Source organism: Penicillium expansum (assembly GCF_000769745.1).
Source record: "Penicillium expansum strain MD-8 chromosome Unknown contig166, whole genome shotgun sequence".
Lineage (NCBI taxonomy): Eukaryota > Fungi > Ascomycota > Eurotiomycetes > Eurotiales > Aspergillaceae > Penicillium > Penicillium expansum.
In genome coordinates, this window is record NW_015971345.1 from 155,219 (window position 1) to 178,466 (window position 23,248).

Genomic DNA, 23,248 nt, shown 5'->3' on the forward strand with positions numbered 1-23,248 from the left:
TCGCTGGACCAGCATGTTGACTGGAGCACAATGGAGTGCAAGGGCCCAGGGGCGTCCACTGGGCAGCACCAATGTGGACAAGATGTGGAGGGAAGTAGGTTTCAGTGGCTGTGAGGTGGTCCTGTGGCGTCCCGACGCTGTCGATCATTGGCTCATGGCCTCAGGCCACAGTACTGTATTTGCCGTGAAGATCAGGCACCCCGATTAACGCCAAGTGGACCAATGAATCTTCACGATCGTTCCACTAGTAGAAGTTGCTAGTTGCAGCCTTGCTTCATGCTTCGTTTCATGTCGTAACCTTGGAATGTGAAGCATGTTACCTCAGCAGCCTTGCTAAGAGCTGTTGACCAGGATTTTCACATGCATGTCGTCACTCAAAAAACAACTGTACGCCATTTCTGCCACGGGCTGTAATTAGCCCCGCAAGCCCCATGACGACGGTGGCGAATGCATGAAGCGGCCATACAATTAGGCACTCTCGACTTCCCTGCCTATAGCAACTATAGAAAGCGACCGTCTCTTCCGTCATGGGCCTGAACACCCGAGATGATCAAAGCCTCACAAAATCATATGTTATATTCGACACTTCAAACTTTTTACCTAACTAGGAATTATGACCGGTCACCGCACCCCAAATATACGCCACCCACGACCCAAGTGTCAACAAAATTAGAGCTCCAAAGCAAAATATCGAGATGTTCCGAGTGCGCCGCTGCTGGGTTACCAAATTGCGTTCTCGAATCCGTTCGATGATAGCCGCACCTGATGTCAACCGTCTATGCCGAGTCCACTGTAGTGGCGCCAGGTTATCAGTCACAAACGAGCCGATCAGAATAGCAGAACCGACAACCAGAGCACCACCACCAAGAACTAGATACACCTGCACCACTCGGCGGTATGAATTGTCATCTGCATCCTGCAAAGCTCCCGTGATGATCCGAATTATAATGCTCATACTATTACGGTTTCCAATGTCAGTTTCTGTCTCAAGCTAGGTTTTCAATGCAGAGATATTGGATCGATCTTACGCATTATTCATGGTGACCTTCAATGCATACGCAGACCCAAAGACTGATTGGTGCCAGAGCGTGGTGCGAATGCTGTCGATGACTGAAGTTGGTCCAAAGGACACGGCAACGGCGTAAATTCCGAATGCAGCTCCTGTGCCAGCCGTCGATGTTGCAAAGTTAATGAGAACCATACTCAATAGCATACCGAGACCGCAGACAAACACTAGGGATGTCAGTATTAGTCATGTCCGGCTTGTTTTGGATATTGTCGGTCAAACTCACAGACAGATGCTCGGTTGCCGAGGACATCGATGAACACGCCCAAGCAGGGAACGAGGAAAAAGCCTGTTTAATGTCAGCTTATATCCAGCCATCAGGACCACGAATTCCAGAGATATCCATACCTGCATACTGCGAAAGAGCACTATACCACCCGGCCTTGATCGAATCAACATTGAACCGCTTCTCAGCCAGTTCGGTGGCATTTTGGCTGAAGACTGTCGCGGCACTCGTTTGGAACACAGAGAAGGCCATGACAGACCAGAACATCCACGGGAGTTCGAATATCTTTCGAAATTCGAACTTTTTATTTTTCTCTGTCAGTTGCTCTTTCGTGGCTTTATCGCGTCGCCCCTCGAAATGGCGATTACAATACTGGTTAAAGAACCAGAACGCTGCGCTGGCTGCATTCGTGAACAGATTCATGAACACTGAGGTCCAAAAGACCCATGCAAAGTTTCCAGTTTTCTATGCTCCTGTCAGCATGCCTGTACCAAATCAAACCAAGAAAAACAATTACCTTTGCAATGATATTTGCCGTCGACTTGCCAATAAACCCGCCTATCTTGCCAATAGCGAGCTCAAAGCCTAGTGTGGATGCAAATCCACTGCTAGGAGGGAACCAAGACGAAAACATCTTATACTGAGCGATTTGTGTAGCGATATCGCCGAGCGCGAGAATGACTCGGCCTCCGATCATGAAATCGAAAGAACGCACGGTCGCGGCGGCAGCGACGAGGATAGAACCGATGGTATAAACGATATTTCCATAAACGATCATCTCTATTGGAAAGGACTGGTCAGTATATCCCTCGCTGACTTGACAGACTCAGCAACATACCAGCTCCACCGACTCGATCGGTGATCACACCACTTATTAAAAGCAGAACCGTTGCCATGAAATTCTCGCTGGCTTCCAAAAGCGAAAATTGAACATTGTCGATATGCATTTGCTGCCAAAGAAACGCCGTTAGCGAGACCTCCATATCGACATTTCCATGGTATTCAGTACCTTTTTCATCGTGCTCTTCATAGCACCCGTCACGCCAGAACTCCAGTGCGAGCCAAAGCTAATACACGATATCAGTGCGACCGCGCATAACTTTGCTGCAAGTGGAGGTGGCCTCTTTCCATTAGATTCATTGCTGGGTGCTTCCGATGGAGTCTGAATGTCTTCACGGACAGGCGCCGACCCCACCTCCACGGACTTGGAGTCCGAAGTCTCAACTCCCATAATTATAACCTGATACTGGAATGATATGGCAAGTTTCTAGGTCGGGTTTCCAAAGATAATAAAGAAATTTCAGGCGAACCTAAAAAGAACGTGCCATACCATTACTATTTATGGGGCCTCGGAGATTGATAAAAGTCTAACAACAAAGTGGAGCCCTACAGGTCAGTGCTACGGTGAGCTGATCCCGGTAGATAAGACCGAAGCTCTTGGTAAGTTCTAACGTACGTATACAGGCCAAAAAGTACATGCTCTCGGCACTTGGCACGGCGCAAGTTTCATCAGATAAGATGGTTGAAATGGGAGGGATTGTCCCTAAAATGGGTTAGCGCTGCGCATACATAGTCCACCGCGGGGCAACGTCGGTGAATTTAACCTTCTTTGGTCGCTTCAGCGCTCCTGTCTACACGTGGAACCCCAACGTTCAAAGCACTTCTCGGCTCCTTTCCGAGCTGTCGTCATTTTGGCCATGCAAAACTTGGTTAAATTATAAACAAGTTCATACCTATTAATCGTGCCAAGCGCCCAAGGCACCTACCCTGTGTTGATGCGCCCCAATCAATGATAAATTTTGAAATTAGGTACTTTTTATATGGCGTGCCCATACAAAAGGCACATAAGATATAAAATTCATAATATCTATTTTTCTCAACCCTTGAACTTGCTAAGCGATAAATAAGAGTGCCAATGGATAATATAAGTATGATTAAATCGTTTTAACTCTAAGATTAATTATACCTACAAGTGTGAGAAGCATATCGAAGAACACCACATATAAAAATTGTATGTCAAACTTCGGTATTCTGTTACCCTAATTATATCTTGTCTATATTGATACCTAACTGATTAAGACCCTCTCATATACCATATATAGACCTATAATATCCCTAGCTATATAGGTGATTGAGAAAAAATATATATATTAAGAATTTTGTATCTAATGTACCTGTTGTATAGACACCATACAAAATATACTTAATTTCAATAATCATCGTTGACTGACAATTATCATTGACCGGGTAGGTGTGTGTCTCGGGCGCTTGGCACGATTTTTATTTCGAGTACTCTAAGTAGGTCAATTTTTCTTGATTGGTTCTCTTGGTCTGTCCGCAACATACGAATAGTGATTCGAGTTGGTCCCGTCATCACTTTTGCAGACTACTACAATTTACACAAGGACTAAGATATCATCAGAATTTTCAATATTGATTTTCTCGCTTTAACTAGCGACTACGCTGTTTGGCTAGTGACTAATTCCCTCAAAACCCCTCCAAGCGCCCCCACTATACGTAGCCTCCAGATGGGGCAAACCAAGAAAAGATCTGAAACAATCCCGACGGTGAGAGGCCTCCCAAGATATAGGGAAAAGAATGCATTGCAAACAATATCCCACCAATATTTAATGTGCCAAATCAAGGGCCTTCTTTGAGCCAGTTGCACGTACGGCAGGTTTTAAAGTCCATCGTGCCAATTCGGGTTCTTACTGGCAGATCAATACTATCCTCAGAAGCATATTCAAATTTCTTAACTATGGACAGCCCCACCGTCAGCCTGAGGGGATTGTTTGAAGGCCATGACCATGCGCTAATTATTCCATCAAGAGCGGAAACCAACCCTGGCTGGGAACTCAATCAACATGATCCAAGCCACAAGAGCATTAAGGAGGATCCGACTAGCCGGATTGAGAGGCACTCTTGAACAAACCTTCTCCTGGGAGTTATCTAATGAGAAAACGAACTTGGTTGGTGGTCAATTCATCCAAACCAAATGCTGGCTAAAGGCCTCAATCTACCACAATGGTGCTATAGAGAACTAGCTCTGGTAGGCAAGTATGCTTCTCTATTCCATTCAAAAGCTCCTACTATAGATACTTCGAGATGTGATATCGGAACAAGATGTCTAAAACAATCACGACGGCAGGAACCCTCCCAGGGTATATGTAATCAATGCAAAAAGAAAAGAATAAAAGAAATGCCATGCAAAAGATATTCCACCAATATTCAAAGGACCAAATCAAAGGCGTTCCATAAGCCGCTTGCGCACTGTCCACATGCGAGCTCGTTTGCCGTAAATGTACATCGGAATCGACATGAGCATGAAGAAAAGCTGTATACCCCCGATAGACAGGAACACAGTGCGCGAGCCATCGGCATCGAGCCAGTCGACGATGAAAAGAGAGAAAACCAATCCGTGGAGGATATCTGCAAGAAGAAAAGACGTTAGATCAGACAAAACGAACAAAAATTGATGATAGTGCAACATACTCTTGCTAAAGTTTAGTGTCACTAGCGCCTCGCCAGCATACTGGCGATAGCTGTCCACACAAAAAGTGATAGCTGTTGTGCTCCCCAAGCAGCAACCGAACGATATCAAACCAAAGAAAATAGTCGGGACAATCCAAGAGTCACCGATCTCAGCACTCCACCCGAAAGCCATCAGACCAATGACGGTAGACAACGCGATAGGAATTGCCATGACCAGACGGAATTCAGGCTCGTAGATGCCTCCATTTCGTATGGTCATAAACCGCGTGATGATGTCTGATACTTTGCCCGCCACTGCGGTTCCCAGGAGACCGCCAACAAACGGCGATATGTAGATCAGACCTGTCTGCAGCGCAGTAAAATTGTAGTGAGCTTTGCTCTCGAATATGTGTGCAACCGACTCCGAAAGCACGATCAGCCAGCCCACCGATAGTGAGTATACTACTGTTGACCAGAGCACGGCTGGATAGGCGAATAGGACAAATGGGCGCACGGCGACTCGATACCAGCTGTCCTGTGCGATTCGCCCGTTCCAGACTCGAAGTAACTGGGAATAGGGGATCTTCGGGCGTTCGCGGAGTCGGTTTGTGTATTGTAGGGTTGTGGGCAGCGATGTCCCAGCAGGCTCTAGTGACTCAGTCCTCGCGGGTGATATGGCGGCAAATCGAGCTGTCTCCAGGTCATCTGGGTGTGCGCCAGGCACAAGAACGTGAGGTAGTGGTTGGAGGAAGTCATCGTCTTTCTCATTAGCTGTGGGCGGTTGAGTGGTGGTTCGGTCACCATCGGTAGCATTGCCGGCCTCGGAAACGAAATGGGACTTTTCAGTCTCGACTGCCTGGTCTCCGTGTTCTGGGTGGTCATCCGCGAATCCAACATGCGCATGCTTGGATTTTTTCGGTGCCAATGCTGGATCTAAATCGGCCTGTTCGGTGGACTCTTCCAGAGGCTGGACATACGGGCGCCGCCCACGGAAGCCATGGGAAACAAGATCAGAGACACCTCGACTAGGACGCTTATGTTTGTGCACACGAGGACGGGGTGTGCGATCCCAAAATGTTTCGGGCACGAAGAAAAACAGCAAGACTAGACACATGCCTACAATCATGGCAACAATCCAGAATACCCAGCGCCAGCTCAAGCCTTGGATGATGGCGGCACTCACTAGGGGAATCAGATTCTTTCCGCCTAGTAGCAAGAGTGTGTATATCCCCACTCGATAGGCTCTTTCGTGCAAAAAGTAGATCTCTGCAATTGTCGCAGATGGAAGACACTCGACTGGGCTCACAGCAAATCCTTGGAAAATACGAGCGACCACAAGACTTGGGTAGTTTGGTGACGCTGCACACCAAATTGCCGAGATCACGAACAGGGTGGCTCCCAAGAGATAAACCGGTCGTTTCCCGTATAGAATGGCTGTGGGCGACATCACGACAGATCCTAGGCCTAAGCCTAACATATAGAACCCGGTGGTGAAAGCAACCTGTTGCGTGCTGACATCGTACGCAGCTGCAACCTTGTTGAAGCCAGCTGCCAAAATGGGGGTCATGCCGCCTCCCATCAAACAGTAGAAGCCCAGCGAGACCAATGCGGTGTCTCGTTGCCACACAGGCCAGTTCAGAGGGTCATTCACGGAGTCGTCTGGTTGGGGATCAAGCACAAATTGTCCATCCGCCGTTCTCTTCTGCGTTGGAATCGCCGACCGGGTTCGAGAATTAGATCGCGACGGACGATAAGATGAGCTTATAGATGATGTCGAAGTCCGATGGGGCTGATGTCTCATTCCCAAGGGTTCATTGCGATTTGACGATAAGAGAAGTACCGTTCCTAAACCATGCCAGTTGTCAGTGCCCGTTTCACAATACAGCTTCTCTCGGTGACGGGGAGCTCTCTACTAACCAGGAACTTCGTCGGTCTCTCTATCACTTAGAATTCCTAATGTCGATTTGGCGCGATAAGTCTGATCCTCGCTAGACTCGGGATCTTCTTTGGACTTTCCTCCAAAGACTCGTCTCCAGCGCGAAGCAGCTGGCTGCTGCGAGACAGGATCTACCCCGGTGTTTCCCTCCATTGTAGCAGAACGGTCTTCTGTTGGTGATGTCATGTTCTGTTTGACAACTAGGAATGAAGCATTCAGCCTATCCCGTTTGCGTTTGCGAAACAAGTGTGCTAAACATGCCATTATTAGCCAGAGTCTTTTGCATCTGCGAAACCAAAGAGGGAACCTTCAAGTTCACTAAGGGAAACCGGGGGAGTCACTCACAGCTATCTCAGATGACCAATAGGGGATACCGGAATTCAGTAATAAGCCCAAAAATGTTGCTAGTAAAAACTAGCAAGTATAGACGACGTGCTAGCAGTAACTAGATGAGTCCCCAACAAAAGAATAGGCGAAGTATATGTCGATGGATCTTGCGAAAGCGATCAACGCTTCTGGATCAACGCAAGAGGCAACAAATGAGCACCACTTAGAGGCATAGCTTAATGAAGCGGGAAAGACGGGGAGCTAAGTGGAACAAAACGAGCGGTCTGTAAATGGCAGACGGGCAATATATAGTGTCCTAGCGTCGTGCTAAGTCCATGCGATAACCTCTTAGGTATATCACGCGGTAAATGGTGGAAAAGACTAAATAGTAGAGACACTGTCAAAAAAAAAAAGGTGATCGACGATCTCATGTGGCAGTGAGGAGGCGGTGAGATGTCTCAGTGTACTAGCTGAGTACCCTGGCCGTCATACGATTGTCAAGGTTAAACAAAGTAGCCTCGAGGTACTATTTTTCTGATTTTATCATCTTTTCACATATCCACACAGGTGCATATGACTGCTGAACTGTCCAAGAATATGACGCAGGGCCCGATAAGCACGCCGTTTTCAGGAAAATGTACATGAGCTCCCCACAATTTGTCAAAATAACGCACATGGGTCAGCAGTCCGCGTCGACAGGTGGATCCTTCCACGCTTATTACATGATAACGTCAACAAAGAGCAATAATACTAACCAAACTCACATATATTAAACACACATCTAATATCTGTCAGCAATCTACAGGGAAGCTTAGTCGCACTCGAATCTTCCCTATCGCCGAATGCGCCCGGCCATTCCTGGTGTTATGCCAAGCCCTTCAAATCCGGCGCTTGTCGCGAGAGGTTCACTTCACGCAGTCTGCCCGTCCATAAAAACATCTCTTGAGGGATCGCAGTGTCGGTCATTACTCGAATAATGTTTTAAAATTCCCAAAATTGTCTCAGCTGACCTGCGGGAGGTGTTGGCTGCCGTCATTGTGCAGATGTCCAATTGCGGGGGAAAGGAGCCCCAGATCTGGTATTTTCATACCGTTGGATGTCAGTGTCCCCTTTCATAGATGCTTGAGCCTGCGTGGAGTCATGGGTCAGACTATGGCCTCTGATCTGTGCAACCTTATACATCATGTTTGGAGGATCCAACAAGCCAGTTGCCTCCACAAGTATTACGACTTTAGGGGACGCCACCTGGTGTTAGTTTTAAAATGAGATCGACAAACTCGTTTTAGGGTTATTTAATTCGTGATATTGCCATTTATTTGACTTGATAGCAATGTCTGCCCTTCTCATTGGCAAAACACTATTGATCAAACCTGGCCAGTCAAACGATCGCTCTAGGTGCGTGGGTAATTTCAATGCACCTTATGAGACAATGTGCTTTTAGTGTCTCTTGTAGAACGGACTTCCCGAATAGGCCTGGAATGTATTGCTCAAGGTGCTTATCCCTGGGAACTATATACTCCGGGCTCGGGGGCTTGAGCCGCACCTTCCTTGTCTTGTGCCTCTTTCAACGACCTTAGGGTTTTACGCAAATATAGCCAGGAGCGACCGGGTACTAGCCTTTGTTGTACCGACTTGGTAGTACGCAACGGGCGGCACAGAGATTGTTTGAGAATTCGATCACGGTAAGAAATCAGATAGTGTTGCTCAATGGAGTGAACAATGATGTGGATACAATAAAATCGCTGGCTCGTCGATTGACCGACAATAAAATTCAACCCGTATGGTTATGCACGGTGTTGTTTGATTCGCGCTGATTGGATACTACTACATTGTACTACCTACCTATGTGTATCAGGGCGATATGGTCCAGGGTGTCGAGGAACTACGTACGCCACTGCGCGATATCCTCCATATTGAATTTCATGTCCGAGGCACGATCGTTGGGTTCATGGTGTCTTCATTTGTGGTAGACCTTCCAGAAGAATACATCATATAAATAAGGGCATAACTCTCCAAGGCTGTCCATATACTCAAGTCGCTAATAGACCAAAAACAACGTGTAGAATAGTGTTGAGCGAGGGGTATTATATGTTAGCTAGAATGGGTTGTTGCTTTTCAACAGTTTGTCAAAAGCCATTTTCAAGGTTCTACTCAGTTTCTTAGATAAGGTTGGTGGCCCAGGAGGAGCGGTTGTGTATTCCGCAACGGCGGGCTGTAGAGGTTATAAATAGCTCAGCACCAACTCCATTTACAAAGTTACAAATATTTAGTTAGTTGGTTAGTTACTTTTTACCCTGTTTTTTACCTAATAATTGTCAGTTTATAGCATTGACCCACTACAGTACCCTTTTATTCATGCATCCAAATAGAAACAAAATTAAGAAACACGGTGTGAATATACGACTTGTATTGCGTGTATAATGTAATATACTAAATAGCAGACCACTCTGAGTAAATCAGAGCTCTATTCAAAATAAGCATATTTATGTTGACAAAATGCCAATTGCCAATTGCGTCCAAGGGTGAAACTGATTGAGTCTATTTCCATTACAGGGGGCCGTTCGCGGGAGGTCACGTGGAAGCCCCCTTTGGCAATTCAAGATGAAGGCGAAGGCGAAGGCTCCTTCTTTGATTTGAATTCTTCTGTTATTTGCTTATACTTCATCTTAATATCTCTACTTTTTCCCCTTACTATTCACGCTCATTCCGATATCCATCCTTGCCCTTGAAAATTGTCTGGTGTCGATCAAATCCTCTCACGCGACTTAGTGTCGTGGCATCACTCGAAGATTTCTCCCAACTTGGATATCGGTTCCACCTCTTTTTTTCCTCGTGGTTGTGAAAGATTATCAACTAGACATTCAAAGCGCCAATTTCAATTCTTATTCATTCTCTCTGCGGAAGAAACCGCTGTTCATCATGAAGATCAACCAGTCATCCCTCCTTCTCTTCCTTCTTCCCGCAATTTCGGCCGTGCTCGCCGACACAACATACAATGACAACATAGACTCTCGAGTCTTGCGTGAGACCGCTGGCGACAACGCTCGCCTCGTCGACTCGGATATAGTCGCATCCAATGTCGCCAAAGGGGCGCCGGACGTTCCCGTGGATGGCAAGGATGGCAGACCGCACGCTGGTCCGTGGGTGGAAACCAACGCAGACCGGGACCGTAAAGGCATCAAGGGAAGCGATGATATTGATACAGTTTCTACCAAATATGACACCAAGATTCCCTCTTCGGAGCACCTGAGCACCGAAGAAGGGAAGATGATCCCGCATTCAAACGGCGGCGTTATGGATGATCCGCATCGGGCGGGCCCAAAAGAGGGCACACGGGGAATGGAGGGTGGTGTGTCCGAGAAAGGAAAGGAGAGCCAATTGGCCTCCGAAAAAGTCCCCGGTGGGCCAAAGGAAGCACCTCCGCTCCCGCATAGTGAGACCCAGAAGCTGGGCTCTGACAGCGACGACACAGCAACTGGGAGTGGAAGCCGGTCTGCGGAGAGTCCGGGAGGCCTTGGTATGCTCGGGGTAAGTCTTCCTATATATTTTCTCGAGTCCGAGGTCCTTCGTTGAACAAGTGAAATTAATCTGCGTCTAGAAACCCGCCGACCTGCCTGAAAAGCCTCACGATATTCCATACCCCAAGCCCCCGGCCATGGTCAAGGATGAACCTCTGGGCCTTGGGCACGACTCAGTCGGCTCGGGGTCATCCTCCAGTTCATCGTCGTCCTCGTCGAGCCACGACCACCACCACCACCATGACTCTGGTATCCCGGATGCTGGCAGCTCTCTTCACTCCCTTGTATTCTCCTTCACTATGATTCTCGTCTCTGAAATCGGTGACAAGACTTTCCTTGTTGCTGCGCTGATGGCCATGAGACATCCCCGCTTGGTGGTGTTCAGCGCCGCATTCAGTGCCTTGATTATGATGACCGTTCTTTCGGCCGTCCTGGGCCATGCAGTCCCTACTCTTATCCCTAAAACGTTCACCAAATTCTTGGCTGCCATTCTGTTCTTGATTTTTGGTGTGAAGATGCTTAAGGAAGGTCGTGAAATGTCTCCAGATGAGGGTGTGGGTGAAGAGATGCGAGAGGTTGAGGCGGAGCTCGAAGAGAAGGAGCACGAGCAGCTGCGCATGAACCGCCGTCGCTCGTCGGTCACTCCTCACAATCTCGAAGCAGGTCGCGCTGGAGGCCGTCCTAAAACCCGCGGCTCCGGAAACCGCCTGCCTTCGCCTCCGGAGAGCCTGTCCTCGTCCTCATCCCGTGGCTCTTCTCCCCAACCCCGGCAACGGTTGAACGATATGTTCTCCGGACTGAGCAACCTCTTTTCCCTACTTCTCAGCCCCGCGTGGGTTCAGACCTTTGTGATGACCTTCCTCGGCGAATGGGGCGACCGCAGCCAAATTGCCACTATCGCCATGGCAGCTGGCCAGGACTACTGGTGGGTGACTATTGGAGCCAGCGCTGGTCACGGAATCTGCACCGCGGCCGCCGTGATCGGTGGACGGGCCATCGCTGGTCGGGTCAGCATGCGTGTTGGTATGTATCCTCTGCTTTTTTTCATATCTATGACACATGCTAATCTTGAATTTTACAGTTACTCTGGGCGGTGCTGTGGCGTTCCTTGTGTTTGGCGTCATCTACTTCATTGAAGCCATCTTTTAAAGCGCTGCATATCCGCGGTTGTATGTGTTCACGGAAACTTATTGTTACGGTTTTTGGCGGTTGATTTGTTGTAAAAGTCGAATGAATGCATCTTGTGACATACCTGGAGCTGTTTTAATACTATAATTACGTGTCTGGCCCACGCAATGGCCAAGTTCACAATGTTACTTTTTTCCCCTCCAATGCTCAATCTCATAGGAACAAACCTCACCGATCAACATCCTTACTGAGCACTGAGTAAGTAGATACCGATAATTCATCAAGTAAAATCCCATACCGATGGCTCTACTTTTGCTGTCCTAGTTATCCATCAACGTCACGTCGTCTAACAATTTGTTCCATGCGTGTCTCAATTGCATCTGCTCGAATTCAAACCAACAGGTCAACATAGCTTCTGATCATGTAATCACAAGCCATTGGTTCAAAATAGAAATAGGGTTGTAGGGTTTGGGTTTCGGGTTTAGGGTTTAATGCCTTATATCATAGGCATTAATCCGAGGCATCAAAATGAGGCACCAAACATGCCCAAGGCAGCTTAGCAGACCGCGCTTTATAGATTTTCCGTTTTCCCGAGAAACGCAGCCCCGAAAACCCTGACACCTCGCTCCTTGTCCCTTGAATTCAACAACACTCCATCGTATTCGCCATCCATCTCATCAACCAGCCATCAGTAACCATTTCATTTGATTTGAGTTTCTTGAAGCTCATTCAATTTCCATCAAAACGTGTGAAAAGAACCCATAACAACAACGCGTGTAGGGGCACGCACGTGTCTTGCCCTTCGCCCACCGCCTTCCATGTCACGCATCACGGGGTCCCGCATGACACGAAGTCGGAGCCGAGAGGCAAATACAGGGTTTATGCCAAGCAAAGGATCATTGGAGCGAAATTGTAGGTACTTTTCCAGTCATTTTAGTGTGACCAGGGAGCATGTCGCATACGGGTGGCTCAGGCGACTGTGCATCGAGAATTATGCATAGTTAGTTGTATCCCTCAATGCGCGACTCGCTCGATACTCACTTCATTTTGTTGTCCCGTTGCCTCACGGTTGACACAAATTCCTTGATCATTTCGGTTTCACAATTGAATGTATTCTGACTTTATTCAGGGCTAACTGGGCTAACTGAGGAGCCTTCTACCCCTTCTCCGGGGTTTATTATGCCAAGACATGTGATACCCGAGTCGCCTGAAAACCACGAAGGTCATACCAATGTCTCTGGTACAACCCTGGGTCACAATGATGTGGAGCGGGTTGATTCTCAAGTCGCCGAAAAGATCGCGACCCACCTGCCGTTCGTTCAGCAGCAGGCGACCCTTGTGATGAGTCTATTGGTTCGCTCAGACATGAACCCGGACAGCCTTGCAGCTGAGTCGAAAAGGCTCGTCGATTCTAATCACCCGAACCGCAAACGCCTGAGGCGATCCGTGGAAGGGTTGTCCGATGAACTGGAAGACTCTCCTCTTTCTCGTGATGGCAAGTCATTCTTGGACATCTCTCAGGCTCGTCGTATGCTTTCGTCCGCACAACTGGATGCGTCCATCTTAGATATTTACATGACAAACTGCGCTCTGTTGACCCTCAACATGTTCCTTCCCAGTATGGGCACCGAGTCCCAGTCAGAGGTCATTGAACAGCTGGATTCCCAATTCCCCGCATGTGTCATGAGCAACCTTGCAGACAGCTTTATGTCACGGCCATTTGGAGCGAGCAATACCACAGAGGCCACGTTCAATCTTGCCTTGGGTATCCGCACACACTTTTTTATCATGGAGTTAGAAAGACGCCAACATGAACAAGACTTCAGCCCACTCTCGATCTTGAGACAGGTCTTTGCTATGGACCTCGCGCCTAGTGAAGATGACTCCCAGATTATGCCTGCCTCCTTCCGAGGGTTCAACTTGCCGGGTGTCTTGCAGGACGATGATGGCCATCTTCCCGAACACCTCCCTGAGAAGTTTCTGGTCGCTGTTAGCGACAGATTCAATGAGCTTCACGAGGAACTTTATGAGTGGGATTCAGTTGATATTGATGGGTTGAAGAAGGCATACAGGTGGCGCTTGTTTGAACGGGACCTTGCACGTTGGATCTACGCTCGTGATAAAGAAATTAAGGACGATATCAGACGCTTGGCAGAAAAAGTGCATAACTCACCCGCAACTCGTCGCCTTACTTCTGTCCCGCTTGGAACTCCCAGTCGACGTCAGGCATCGACAGTACCTCTAAGTGGTGCCAAATCTCGTCAGGGAGACTTGTCCCATCAGAATCAATCTCCACAGAAAGAACGATCGCTGAACATAGCCCCGGGGGTGGACATGACATCCGTTGCAGATAGGGCACCTGAGGCGGAGGTGCCATCCCAGGCAGATAAACTATCTGGAAACAACGTTTCTCGGTCAGGCACCGCTCAAAATGTCCCAGAACAAACGGTCTCCGACCAGGTCGCGCAACTGGCAGCAAAGGATCCGGGTCGGCGCAAGTCCAAAAGGTAGGCTCACTCTACGGTTTCAATCTCTCTCTGTGTGGCTACTAACTTTCATCTATAGCAATTTCCGAGACCCAGCCTCGCTCGCGGCACTTATGAGGCGCCAGGCTACTAGTCATCAACAACCTCTCTCGAACGTTGAATCGCAGGCGCGAAATCTTTCTACGCACACAAGCATTGCGGCCCAAGCGAACAATCCCGGCCCTTCTGCTGGTCCCAGAGCCGCCGAGTCTTTTGAAATCCAACAATCTCCTGAGTTGAGATATACAGACATCGGCGATGACTCTACATACGTAAACAATGACGAGGAGCTGAACCTCAGCCAGGGCCCAGAACCCGATGTTATAACATCGACCAGCCCCCCTAACTCGGCTAGAATCAGCCATGTCAGCCACAATCCTCGCTTCTTCGATTCGCCCAGAGATGAAGACACACGTCGATCAGTCCCGGTCGCTCGGCGCTTCCTCGATAAGCAGCATAATGCTGGAGTTGTTTCTCCAATAAGCCAGTATGATACTCAAGGCCCAGGGAATTCCACCGTGTTGGGCAAGCGAAATCGGAATGTTGATCTCCTGGACGATGACTCGAGCGACGGGTCAGACATTGAATTTGAGCAGAACAACCAGAACCTGAACCCGAGGCGCAGGGTCGAAAAGCCTCAGCAAAATTTGCCTGCCGCAAAGCGCCAGCGTCCCCAGGAAAATGTGCTATCTGCCGGAGAACAGTTGCAATCGGATATCAATAAATCGTTCCACCACAACTCCAACTCGACACAATCGAGAGCTGAGAGTGACGATTTCACTGATGAAGAGACTACCGTTGGACAACAAGAACCGCCCCCTAGTACCCAGAGTCGCTGGGCTGCCTCTAATTCCCAGGCTGCGATAGCCAATCGGAGAGTTCTGAAGACCAGTCACAGGTGGACAGAGGAGGAAGATGAACGTCTGATCCACCTCATGGGAATTTATGGCACTGCCTATGCCGCCATAAAGAAGCAAGATAACGCTTGCCCCCCGTCTGAAGGTGGTCCCATGCTTGAACGTCGTTCTCAGGTGAATTGCAAAGATCGTGCTCGCAATTTGAAAAGGAAGTACGTCAGGTAAGTTATTATACCTTTTCGTCCTGGGTGTGTGTAGCAAACAGTTCTGACGTGTTGTTTTTACAGAGAGGGTCGACCACTTCCACCGAACTTGGAGAAGGCAACAAATTGATTTGACGCATTGATGATTTACTGGCAATCGCGGTTTTGTTCTTGCGTTCCTTAGCGTTTGTCGAGATACCCATGGAGCACATGAGATGGCGCTTCTGCTTTTGTCTTTTCTTTTCGTGTATGTTTTTTTGGTCCTTGTACAGGGCTCTTCTGGGAGGAAACGTTGTTCCTTCCTTTTTATTTTCGATTCCCTATACTGTCACGATTGAATGAATTGTTACGTTACACACTAATTGCTGCCAGAAAGCATCTCTCAATATCTGTCTGTCCAGTTGCCACACCGGGTGCATATCAATTCTAAAGATGTGCAATGAAATCAAAACAAGAACTTGCGAACTAGTTCCAGTTACTAGTTTTTGACCTCGTCCACGGTGTTCCTCTTTGCTATTATTTTTAATAGGTTTTATTAACCCTCTCCAAGGCCCTTTCAATACTTTTATTTCGTTTGGAGAATGGCCATTCATAAAGCAAAGAAAAAGGGAGAAGGGAACTACAGGAAGTGTTTTACACTGAGATAGTGAAACATAAGCTAAGCTAGCTAAGCTAATGTGGAACATGGAATGAAAGGATGGGCTGAGTCAAGTTCAAGGCCAAATTACAAGAGATCAATGGCTTTGTATGAACTGTATGAGGAATAAACATGAAGCTTATGAGGACCATATCATACTGACTACCTCGCTCCACAAATTCCCAACAAATGCTTTGTTCAACGTCTTTGGCATCTTTGATATAGGACGCTGGTAGCTCTGTGGTGACTCAGGATCAAAGAATGTTATTCATTTCACGAGTTTCAGGGGTGCATTAGCTAGACAAAGAAATGCAGATACCATGCAGAATACTCTAATAAGATGCTAGATCTACGGATGACTCCGACACGGTATATACCGGATGAAGTGATAATTTCTAGTATAAAAACGGATGTATTTCTTGAGATTAGCTCTCCAGATCAATTCCAGACCACAACGAACCGGCTACTTGAATCAAACCAGACTTCCAAGGAATTTGTTTACTTCGATATCAGGTTCTGACTCTCGAAATGGGTAATGGCAAGGGTAAGAATATGGGCAAGGGAAGAGGTAAGAAAAGAAGTCGGACTCCGAAGGAGAACAAGGTCGCAACTAAGGTCGAGAACATGTCCGAGGTCAAAGCCGACGACAACCATCACTGTCTCAAAAAGCGACCTACTCATGTTCGCACTCAGCGATGCTTTCGTTTAGGGCATATGGTTGAATGCCCGATTCATCCTAAAAGCTTCGCGCTCCGATTCAGCGAATGTGTTCCGTGTAACAATGCTGACAGGCGACAAGTGCAAGAGGAGCGCAAGGACAGAAAGAAGTAGAGCAACAGCTCATGTTTTTGGTCTTTCAAATTAGATAGCATACATCAACTATTTTTGCTGTATCTTGAGGCTTGTTATTATTATATGGTGTTGAAATGAATATACTAGTAGTAGTGAGAGGATAACAAGAATTTCTACAATATTGATACATGTAATACCAGTAGGGAAGATGTGGAGACGAGTTGTCTCCATCTCTACACATACCCACCGACCCCATTTGGGGTGTAAAAACTGAAATTGCAGTTAAAGTGGCTAGAAATTGCTCCGGGGGACAATTTTTGTATGGGCATGGTACGTGCACGACCAAAACACCATACAAAGTGGGCGACTTTTTTCAAAAGCTGAGTGACATTTGCGTTTTGTGGGACTTGGTCGTTTGAAAAACCATAAAGTCACGTGAGGAAATATTCGGGTGTGGCTTCGGGGGCAACACCCCCCAGCACCCCCAGTTTACCCCCCCAGCCTGGGGTACTAGGCCCCAATCATAGACAAGACACCCAGCGGCAACTGGCTAACCCTCGTGTTACCCTGTCAATTGGCCAATACCCCGCAATATCACCCCCTTTTCCTTTTCTTTTCGTCCTTTCTATTCTAACTCTCTCTCTAATTAATTCATACACCTTTTGACAATCTTGGAACACATTCACCGTGTTCCGGCAAACAACCCCGATGTGGAAGAATACAAAACCGAAGCATATTGCTTTCCAAGCACACGATCGACATATTGTGACCTGTTTACAATTCGACGACGACAAGATTATAGCCGGTAGCGACAACACCAAAATCAACGTGTATGACACCAAGACCGGGGCGCTTCGAGCAAGACTGGAAGGCCACAAAGGTGGCGTATGGGGACTTGAATACCATGACAATACTCTGGTCTCTGTGTCGACAGATTGCACCATCCGAGTATGGGATATTGCGAGAGCCAAGTGCACCCACGTGTTGAAAGGTCACACATCCACAGTACGGAACTTACAGATGTTATTCCCAGTTCAAATCGGCGAGCATCCAGACGGTACACCGGAAATGATGCCCGAACAACCTCTAATCATTTCGGGATCACGCGATTCGACCCTGCGGGTTTGGAATCTACCTCAACCTGGCGACAAGGAGTATTTCACTCCTGCTGAAAGCGACGAGGAATGTCCATATCTGGTCCGTGTATTGACTGGTCACCAACATTCCGTGCGAGCAATCGCAGCCTACGGGGATACTCTGGTTAGCGGTAGCTACGATAGTACCGTACGAGTTTGGAAAATATCCACTGGAGAATCACTACACCGGCTAGAAGGTCATACAACCAAGGTTTATAACGTGTTGTTGGATCATAAGAGGAACCGCTGTATCAGTGGATCAATGGACCACATGGTCAAGATCTGGTGTCTTGAAACAGGTGCTTTGTTGTATAATCTTGAAGGTCACACGTCATTAGTTGGCCTACTGTATTTGAAAGACGATATGCTCGTGTCGGCGGCTGCAGACTCTACCCTAAGAATCTGGAACCCTGAGAATGGCCATTGTCAAAACGTGCTAAACGGCCATAACGGAGCGATCACAACCTTCCAGCACGATGGTGAAAAGGTAATCTCCGGTTCTGATGGCGATGTGAAGATGTGGGATACACGAACTGGTGTGTTTGAAAGGGACCTCCTCACCGACATCAGCGGTGTCTGGATTCTCCGGATCGATACCCAGCGTTGCATTGCAGCAGTTCATCGTGAGGGCCAGAGTTTCATTGAGGTTAGTACGCATCCAAACTGATATGCCGTTTATAATTCGCTGATTTATAAAGGTTCTCGACTTCGGCGCATCCCCTGACACCATACCATCTGACCAACTGGGGAAGCGGGTTTTTGTTGATGAGCTAGGTAATGAGATCGAAGGCCCGAACGAAGATGTTGATCTGAGTGATTGAGTCAATAGGGCTAGGTAGTAATTAGGCAGCCAGAAACAGGTGAACAGACACCACACCGTTTTGTCAGGCGTAATGTTATGGATGTCCCATGAAGATCCCTCGCCAGACGAGGGCTAAAAACAACTAGAGGTGAGCTAAGGGTTTATAGTGGGTGACCATGGCAAGACGAACTTTGTGTGAATAGCAGATGATGTGTGCTAGATCTAAAGTACAACTAATTTCGAGGCGATGCATTCCTCTTGGGCCAAAATAGCTATGTTCCGGGTTATCTGCTTCAAGATTCAGACTGTGGAAGGCTAAGCACCGCACGCGGGGTATGAGGCTCTTATAGCTTGGCGCTCTCGCCACCCGCGATTGTTGACAAGTTTAAATGGGACAAAAAGCAGAAATAATCCCAAGCATTTGATGAGAGGTTTATTGAAACGATATGTTCCCGAAATTCGTTTCTTTTACAACAATATTCTTCAAACTTGAAGCCAAATAAAGGAGACTAGCTTGGGACTTTGTAGAAGATACAACAAGGTTGTGATTCTAATGGTCTCTGACTAGATATAAAAGCCAAGCCACTAGATAGAACTAGCCTCTTGGCTTTGCATCACTTGGGGTAACTTGTGCCTATGTTATGCGCAAATTTCTTGGGGTATTGGGGCTTTCACGTTTTTCTTTCTTGTTTTCACATCTTCTCTGCTATTTTTGATGTTCCCAAACTAGGAAGCCCATGATGGCACCGTCGGGGCTTGTACCCCTACGTATGTAGTTATTTTGTGATGGGCTTGTCATAATGAGGTCAATTCTAAATGGATTTCAAACCTCACAAAAGAGAAACGAGGATCACTGAGGAACTGTGTCTTACTTATACAACTCAATATCCTATTATTTCATTCTACTCCCAATTATATCGTCAAGATGGCGGAAATAGAAACACAGGATAGCTACCTTGAGCTTGGGGGTAGTTTCCTCAAGGACCTACCCCGGTCAATCAAGAGATATCCATACGAAGGGGCACCTTCCTTCTTTCGTATCTTGAATCTGGAATTGAATCGCAGCCAATCCTCGGGTTGTGACAGAACCGAATTTGTTTTGTTCCATGCGAGTCGTGAAACGATTGAACACTTATTTTGCCCAATCAATGAAGAAAATACCATCACCTCCCATTGCTCCGCATACGATCTGACTGAGGAACTTTTTCTTGCAAGGATGGCTTCATCCGCCGAACATGCCACTGCATCATATGCTTTGGACCACGCTATCACCGAATGCCTTCTCCCAATGGGGCTCTCTACTAAGATTCACGGATACCCTGGTGCAGTTATCGCAGGGAGAGATAGGGGGAAAGCGGGGGACCACGGCTGGGGTCCCAGGAGACCACCACCTGGATACCCAAAGCGCCCCTCAGTTGTTTTAGAGGTTGCGTACTCGGAGTCTGATTCAAAGCTTAACTCTGATGTTCGATTCTGGCTAGATCCAGATGATGGAAATGCAAGGATATGTCTTACTCTAAGAATCGATAGAGATGAGCCAAATATCCGCATTGAGAGATGGAATCTCCATAACGACAGACCACACCGTTCCCAAGTCGTCTGGATCAAGAGAGCTTCGAATCGAATGAGAGTCGACAACCACCCCCTCGTCATACCATTCCAGGATTTATTTCTTCGACCTCCATCCACACCCGCCGAAAGAGATCTTCGAATCTCAGCGCAAACCCTCGAAGATATTGCAGATCGAATTTGGGATATGCAGGGCTTCCAGTGATTTATCACGTGAAAGGAAAGAGCAACTCAATCTCTGCTTTGCTTCGGTTGTAAGCAAAAAATCCTTGTTCTTTGGATGGAAGGATCAATCCAGGCGAGGAGTCAATGTCCTACCTGCCTCGGACAGAAATGCTGCCTCGGACTTTTTCAAGATCGTCAAAAAAAGTGTCTTTTGAGTTCGCTAGCGTATGTCAGTCGCCCCTATTGAAGTATGTTTAGTATTACTATCTTAACAATGGCATTGGCAGAATCTTAAATTCCCCGAAAAGGATATCGAAGTCCATCCGGTAGTGAGTATTGAATGCTAATCTAGTTTGTTCATGCAATCCCAAAAATCAAAAAACAAGTGTAGATGCCCATCCCGAGACAGGCAGTAAATGCATCCCAAATCCGACCAGCAGATCCAGCAGAAGAAACATAAGCAGGAACTGGATATTATGTCTGATATCATGAACACCCTGTTGACGAACCAGCGAGGGATTTAACTGTACATGCGATGTAGGGTACAGAAATCAAAACGACAGTATATAGACAATTTCAATCACAAGACATGAAGTTTATGAGCTTCACAGAAGCAAGCCCATACCCGCAATAGCAGCGCCGAGCAGCGATGATCCCGCGCGGACCGTTCCGGCAGCGTTATTCGTGGGCGTGGGCGAGGCAGTTGCGGCAGTGCCGGAGGCAGCAGCAGACTTGGATACGGTGTTTCCACTCTTGGAGCTCACGGTTGAGGCCGCGGTCACAGTGCTAGTTGGTGTGCTAGCAGTCGAGGCAGCAACAATGATTCCGCCAGCTGCGGTGGCAGCAGTAGGTGCAATAGTAGTGGAGGCGTTTTCGGAAGGAGAGGCTTGTAGGTCCTCCGCCGCCAAGATGATATTGAAGGTATCAATGCCGCCGCCTACGTAAGAAATATCCTATCAGTTATGATCTTATTTCCGGGCTAAGTGACATTTTGGGTAACTCACAGGTTGATTCAGGCCACCCAGGACAGACAATGTCGCATTTATCGTCGGCGACCTTGGCGGAATCTGAGGGAACTTTGTTGCCACAGTAGCACATGTCGCCGCGGCTCAGAGCAGCGACCTTGAAATCGTTGTCTGCGCATTGGAACTGGCAATGTCCTGGTGATTGATAGGTGAAGGGACCCTGGTTCTTGAATGATTCGACGGCAGAGTAGCAGCCCATACTAGCGGTGGAGTTAAGCGAGTATACGGGAAGAGCTAGGGCAAGAGCCGAGAAAATGTAGTTGGTATGCATGATGATGGGCGGAATATTCGATCAACGAATTAAAGAGTGAAAAGGTGGTTGAAAGTGAGTAGGAGCGAGAATTCAAAGAAAGAATAATGTAAAAGAGGGAGTAGTCTGACAGGCGGAGGGGGAGCAAAAAAAGGGTCCTATCAAGCTTCTTTAAAGTGGCCGTTTGTTTCGTCTTAGGAACACCCGTCGGGTTCCATTTTTTCGAGTGTTTTTCTGTGGAGTAAGGCTGGGACAGATGACATCAACGTCCAATTGGGCGACCGAAAGTAGAAAATGATAAACCTGAAACACTAAGCGACATGTTCTATTGAACTCGCACTGGGGCTTGACGGGCTTCACAGGTCTCATTGGCTCGTGAGCGAACGATCGCCTGAGCGGTATCCCCAGGTGTGGCGACAAGTTTCCTCTTTGAGCAACCAATGACGGCGAATGGAGCTTTTCAGAGTCAAATGGGATGAACTCGAGGAACAGTTCGCGTGTTTGTAGTTTCCCGCTTGTCTTAATTAAGTATAGAGCGGTTCTAGGGTGTTGCATTTGTGAGGAATCCGACATTTCTGGTCATTGCTGGTCATCGCCGGTGACCCCTTGTTTCTCCTTTTCTGGTACTCTCTTTTTATGGTATTCTGGTATTCGGGATTATTCTACTCCGTAATCCGTAAGTCATCTACGTATTCTGCAAGGTACCAAGACAGTTATTGATGTGTGTGGTGTGGCCTAATTGGGAAACTGAACATCAAAATTAGGTGTCAAGTCTGTTTTGAATCCATGGTTGAACCGAAGCTTCCGCATTGTGTGGAGTGCCTTGTTTATCAGGTTACCGAGGTAAACACCATTACCCATCCCTTATCTTCTTCCTTGTGTCGTACTTAAAAAAACGACCCAAATTCGGGTACCCTTATTTTGACTCAGGGACACGGAGCCCGCACAAGTGGGGGAAAATAATGACTATTGGATTACGATTTACATTGCACCCGCTAGGATCTTCCCGCCGAACGCCGCTGAGCAGTGCCAACATATCTTTACCTAAGTTTTAGTATTAGTACCCCGTATATTTCTTTGAGATACGTCAGTGATTGCCTATATTAACATAGTCGACGTTTCAGATTAGAATAGGAGCCGGTGAACTAAGTAGATCGAGCAAGGTTAGGGGTAAGCATTTGTCAGTATTTCCTCCACTATGAGTGAGACTTGAGTCTGAGTCAACAAGGGACCTATCTGAATCGCATAGGGATTCAACCTCACGGTACATCCAACTAGGGTCGATTAGGACGAATATTATATGATATCGATAGTCATCTACCTAAACTCGACAAGAAAAAGTCACTTAAGTATACTCCGCAAGGCCAACAGGAATAATATCCGGTGGTGTCGCTAGCAATAAGCACTTGGCATAATGCTCAAATTAATAGCTCAGTGTGGCGGCTACTGATAGGTATATAGGCGAAAAGATGATTAGTTCTCATTCGATTTTGTGAAAAAAAGATACAGAAGCTAATCAGATTTATTCCATTTTTCTTCGCATTGAGGTACTCCGTACTGGAGAAGCAAATTCCAGTTGGGGAAAATGCCGAGAATCATCCAAGTTTCACATCGT

General features: G+C 47.3%; 8 protein-coding genes across 8 annotated transcripts; 5 read left to right on the forward strand and 3 right to left on the reverse strand.

Annotated features, from left to right (window-relative positions):
- Positions 1-604: 604 nt before the first annotated feature.
- PEX2_050000 (putative MFS transporter) lies at positions 605-2,523 on the reverse strand (the record flags this gene model as incomplete). The annotated part of the gene is made up of 7 exons (XM_016742275.1): positions 605-956; positions 1,029-1,233; positions 1,293-1,355; positions 1,415-1,757; positions 1,810-2,072; positions 2,131-2,359; positions 2,473-2,523. The coding sequence occupies 7 exons, from the start codon at positions 2,521-2,523 to the stop codon at positions 605-607; spliced, it is 1,506 nt and encodes a 501-aa protein (XP_016597605.1).
- Positions 2,524-4,533: 2,010 nt separating this feature from the next.
- PEX2_050010 (putative MFS transporter) lies at positions 4,534-6,885 on the reverse strand (the record flags this gene model as incomplete). Its single annotated transcript, XM_016742276.1, has 3 exons — positions 4,534-4,721; positions 4,785-6,608; positions 6,681-6,885. The coding sequence occupies 3 exons, from the start codon at positions 6,883-6,885 to the stop codon at positions 4,534-4,536; spliced, it is 2,217 nt and encodes a 738-aa protein (XP_016597606.1).
- Positions 6,886-9,945: 3,060 nt separating this feature from the next.
- Positions 9,946-11,693, forward strand: PEX2_050020 (TMEM165/GDT1 family protein; the record flags this gene model as incomplete). Its single annotated transcript, XM_016742277.1, has 3 exons — positions 9,946-10,554; positions 10,625-11,567; positions 11,626-11,693. 3 exons carry the CDS (start codon positions 9,946-9,948, stop codon positions 11,691-11,693), a joined length of 1,620 nt encoding a protein of 539 aa, XP_016597607.1.
- A 797-nt stretch (positions 11,694-12,490) lies between these two features.
- PEX2_050030 (telomere repeat binding factor family protein) lies at positions 12,491-15,387 on the forward strand (the record flags this gene model as incomplete). The annotated part of the gene is made up of 4 exons (XM_016742278.1): positions 12,491-12,584; positions 12,802-14,179; positions 14,238-15,275; positions 15,342-15,387. The coding sequence occupies 4 exons, from the start codon at positions 12,491-12,493 to the stop codon at positions 15,385-15,387; spliced, it is 2,556 nt and encodes an 851-aa protein (XP_016597608.1).
- A 1,035-nt stretch (positions 15,388-16,422) lies between these two features.
- On the forward strand, positions 16,423-17,352 carry PEX2_050040 (uncharacterized protein; the record flags this gene model as incomplete). Its single annotated transcript, XM_016742279.1, has 2 exons — positions 16,423-16,721; positions 17,214-17,352. The coding sequence occupies 2 exons, from the start codon at positions 16,423-16,425 to the stop codon at positions 17,350-17,352; spliced, it is 438 nt and encodes a 145-aa protein (XP_016597609.1).
- A 42-nt stretch (positions 17,353-17,394) lies between these two features.
- On the forward strand, positions 17,395-18,643 carry PEX2_050050 (WD40 repeat domain-containing protein; the record flags this gene model as incomplete). The annotated part of the gene is made up of 2 exons (XM_016742280.1): positions 17,395-18,468; positions 18,521-18,643. The coding sequence occupies 2 exons, from the start codon at positions 17,395-17,397 to the stop codon at positions 18,641-18,643; spliced, it is 1,197 nt and encodes a 398-aa protein (XP_016597610.1).
- A 906-nt stretch (positions 18,644-19,549) lies between these two features.
- Positions 19,550-20,398, forward strand: PEX2_050060 (uncharacterized protein; the record flags this gene model as incomplete). The annotated part of the gene is made up of 1 exon (XM_016742281.1): positions 19,550-20,398. One exon carries the CDS (start codon positions 19,550-19,552, stop codon positions 20,396-20,398), a length of 849 nt encoding a protein of 282 aa, XP_016597611.1.
- A 565-nt stretch (positions 20,399-20,963) lies between these two features.
- On the reverse strand, positions 20,964-21,654 carry PEX2_050070 (WSC domain-containing protein; the record flags this gene model as incomplete). Its single annotated transcript, XM_016742282.1, has 2 exons — positions 20,964-21,295; positions 21,363-21,654. The coding sequence occupies 2 exons, from the start codon at positions 21,652-21,654 to the stop codon at positions 20,964-20,966; spliced, it is 624 nt and encodes a 207-aa protein (XP_016597612.1).
- Positions 21,655-23,248: the final 1,594 nt, after the last annotated feature.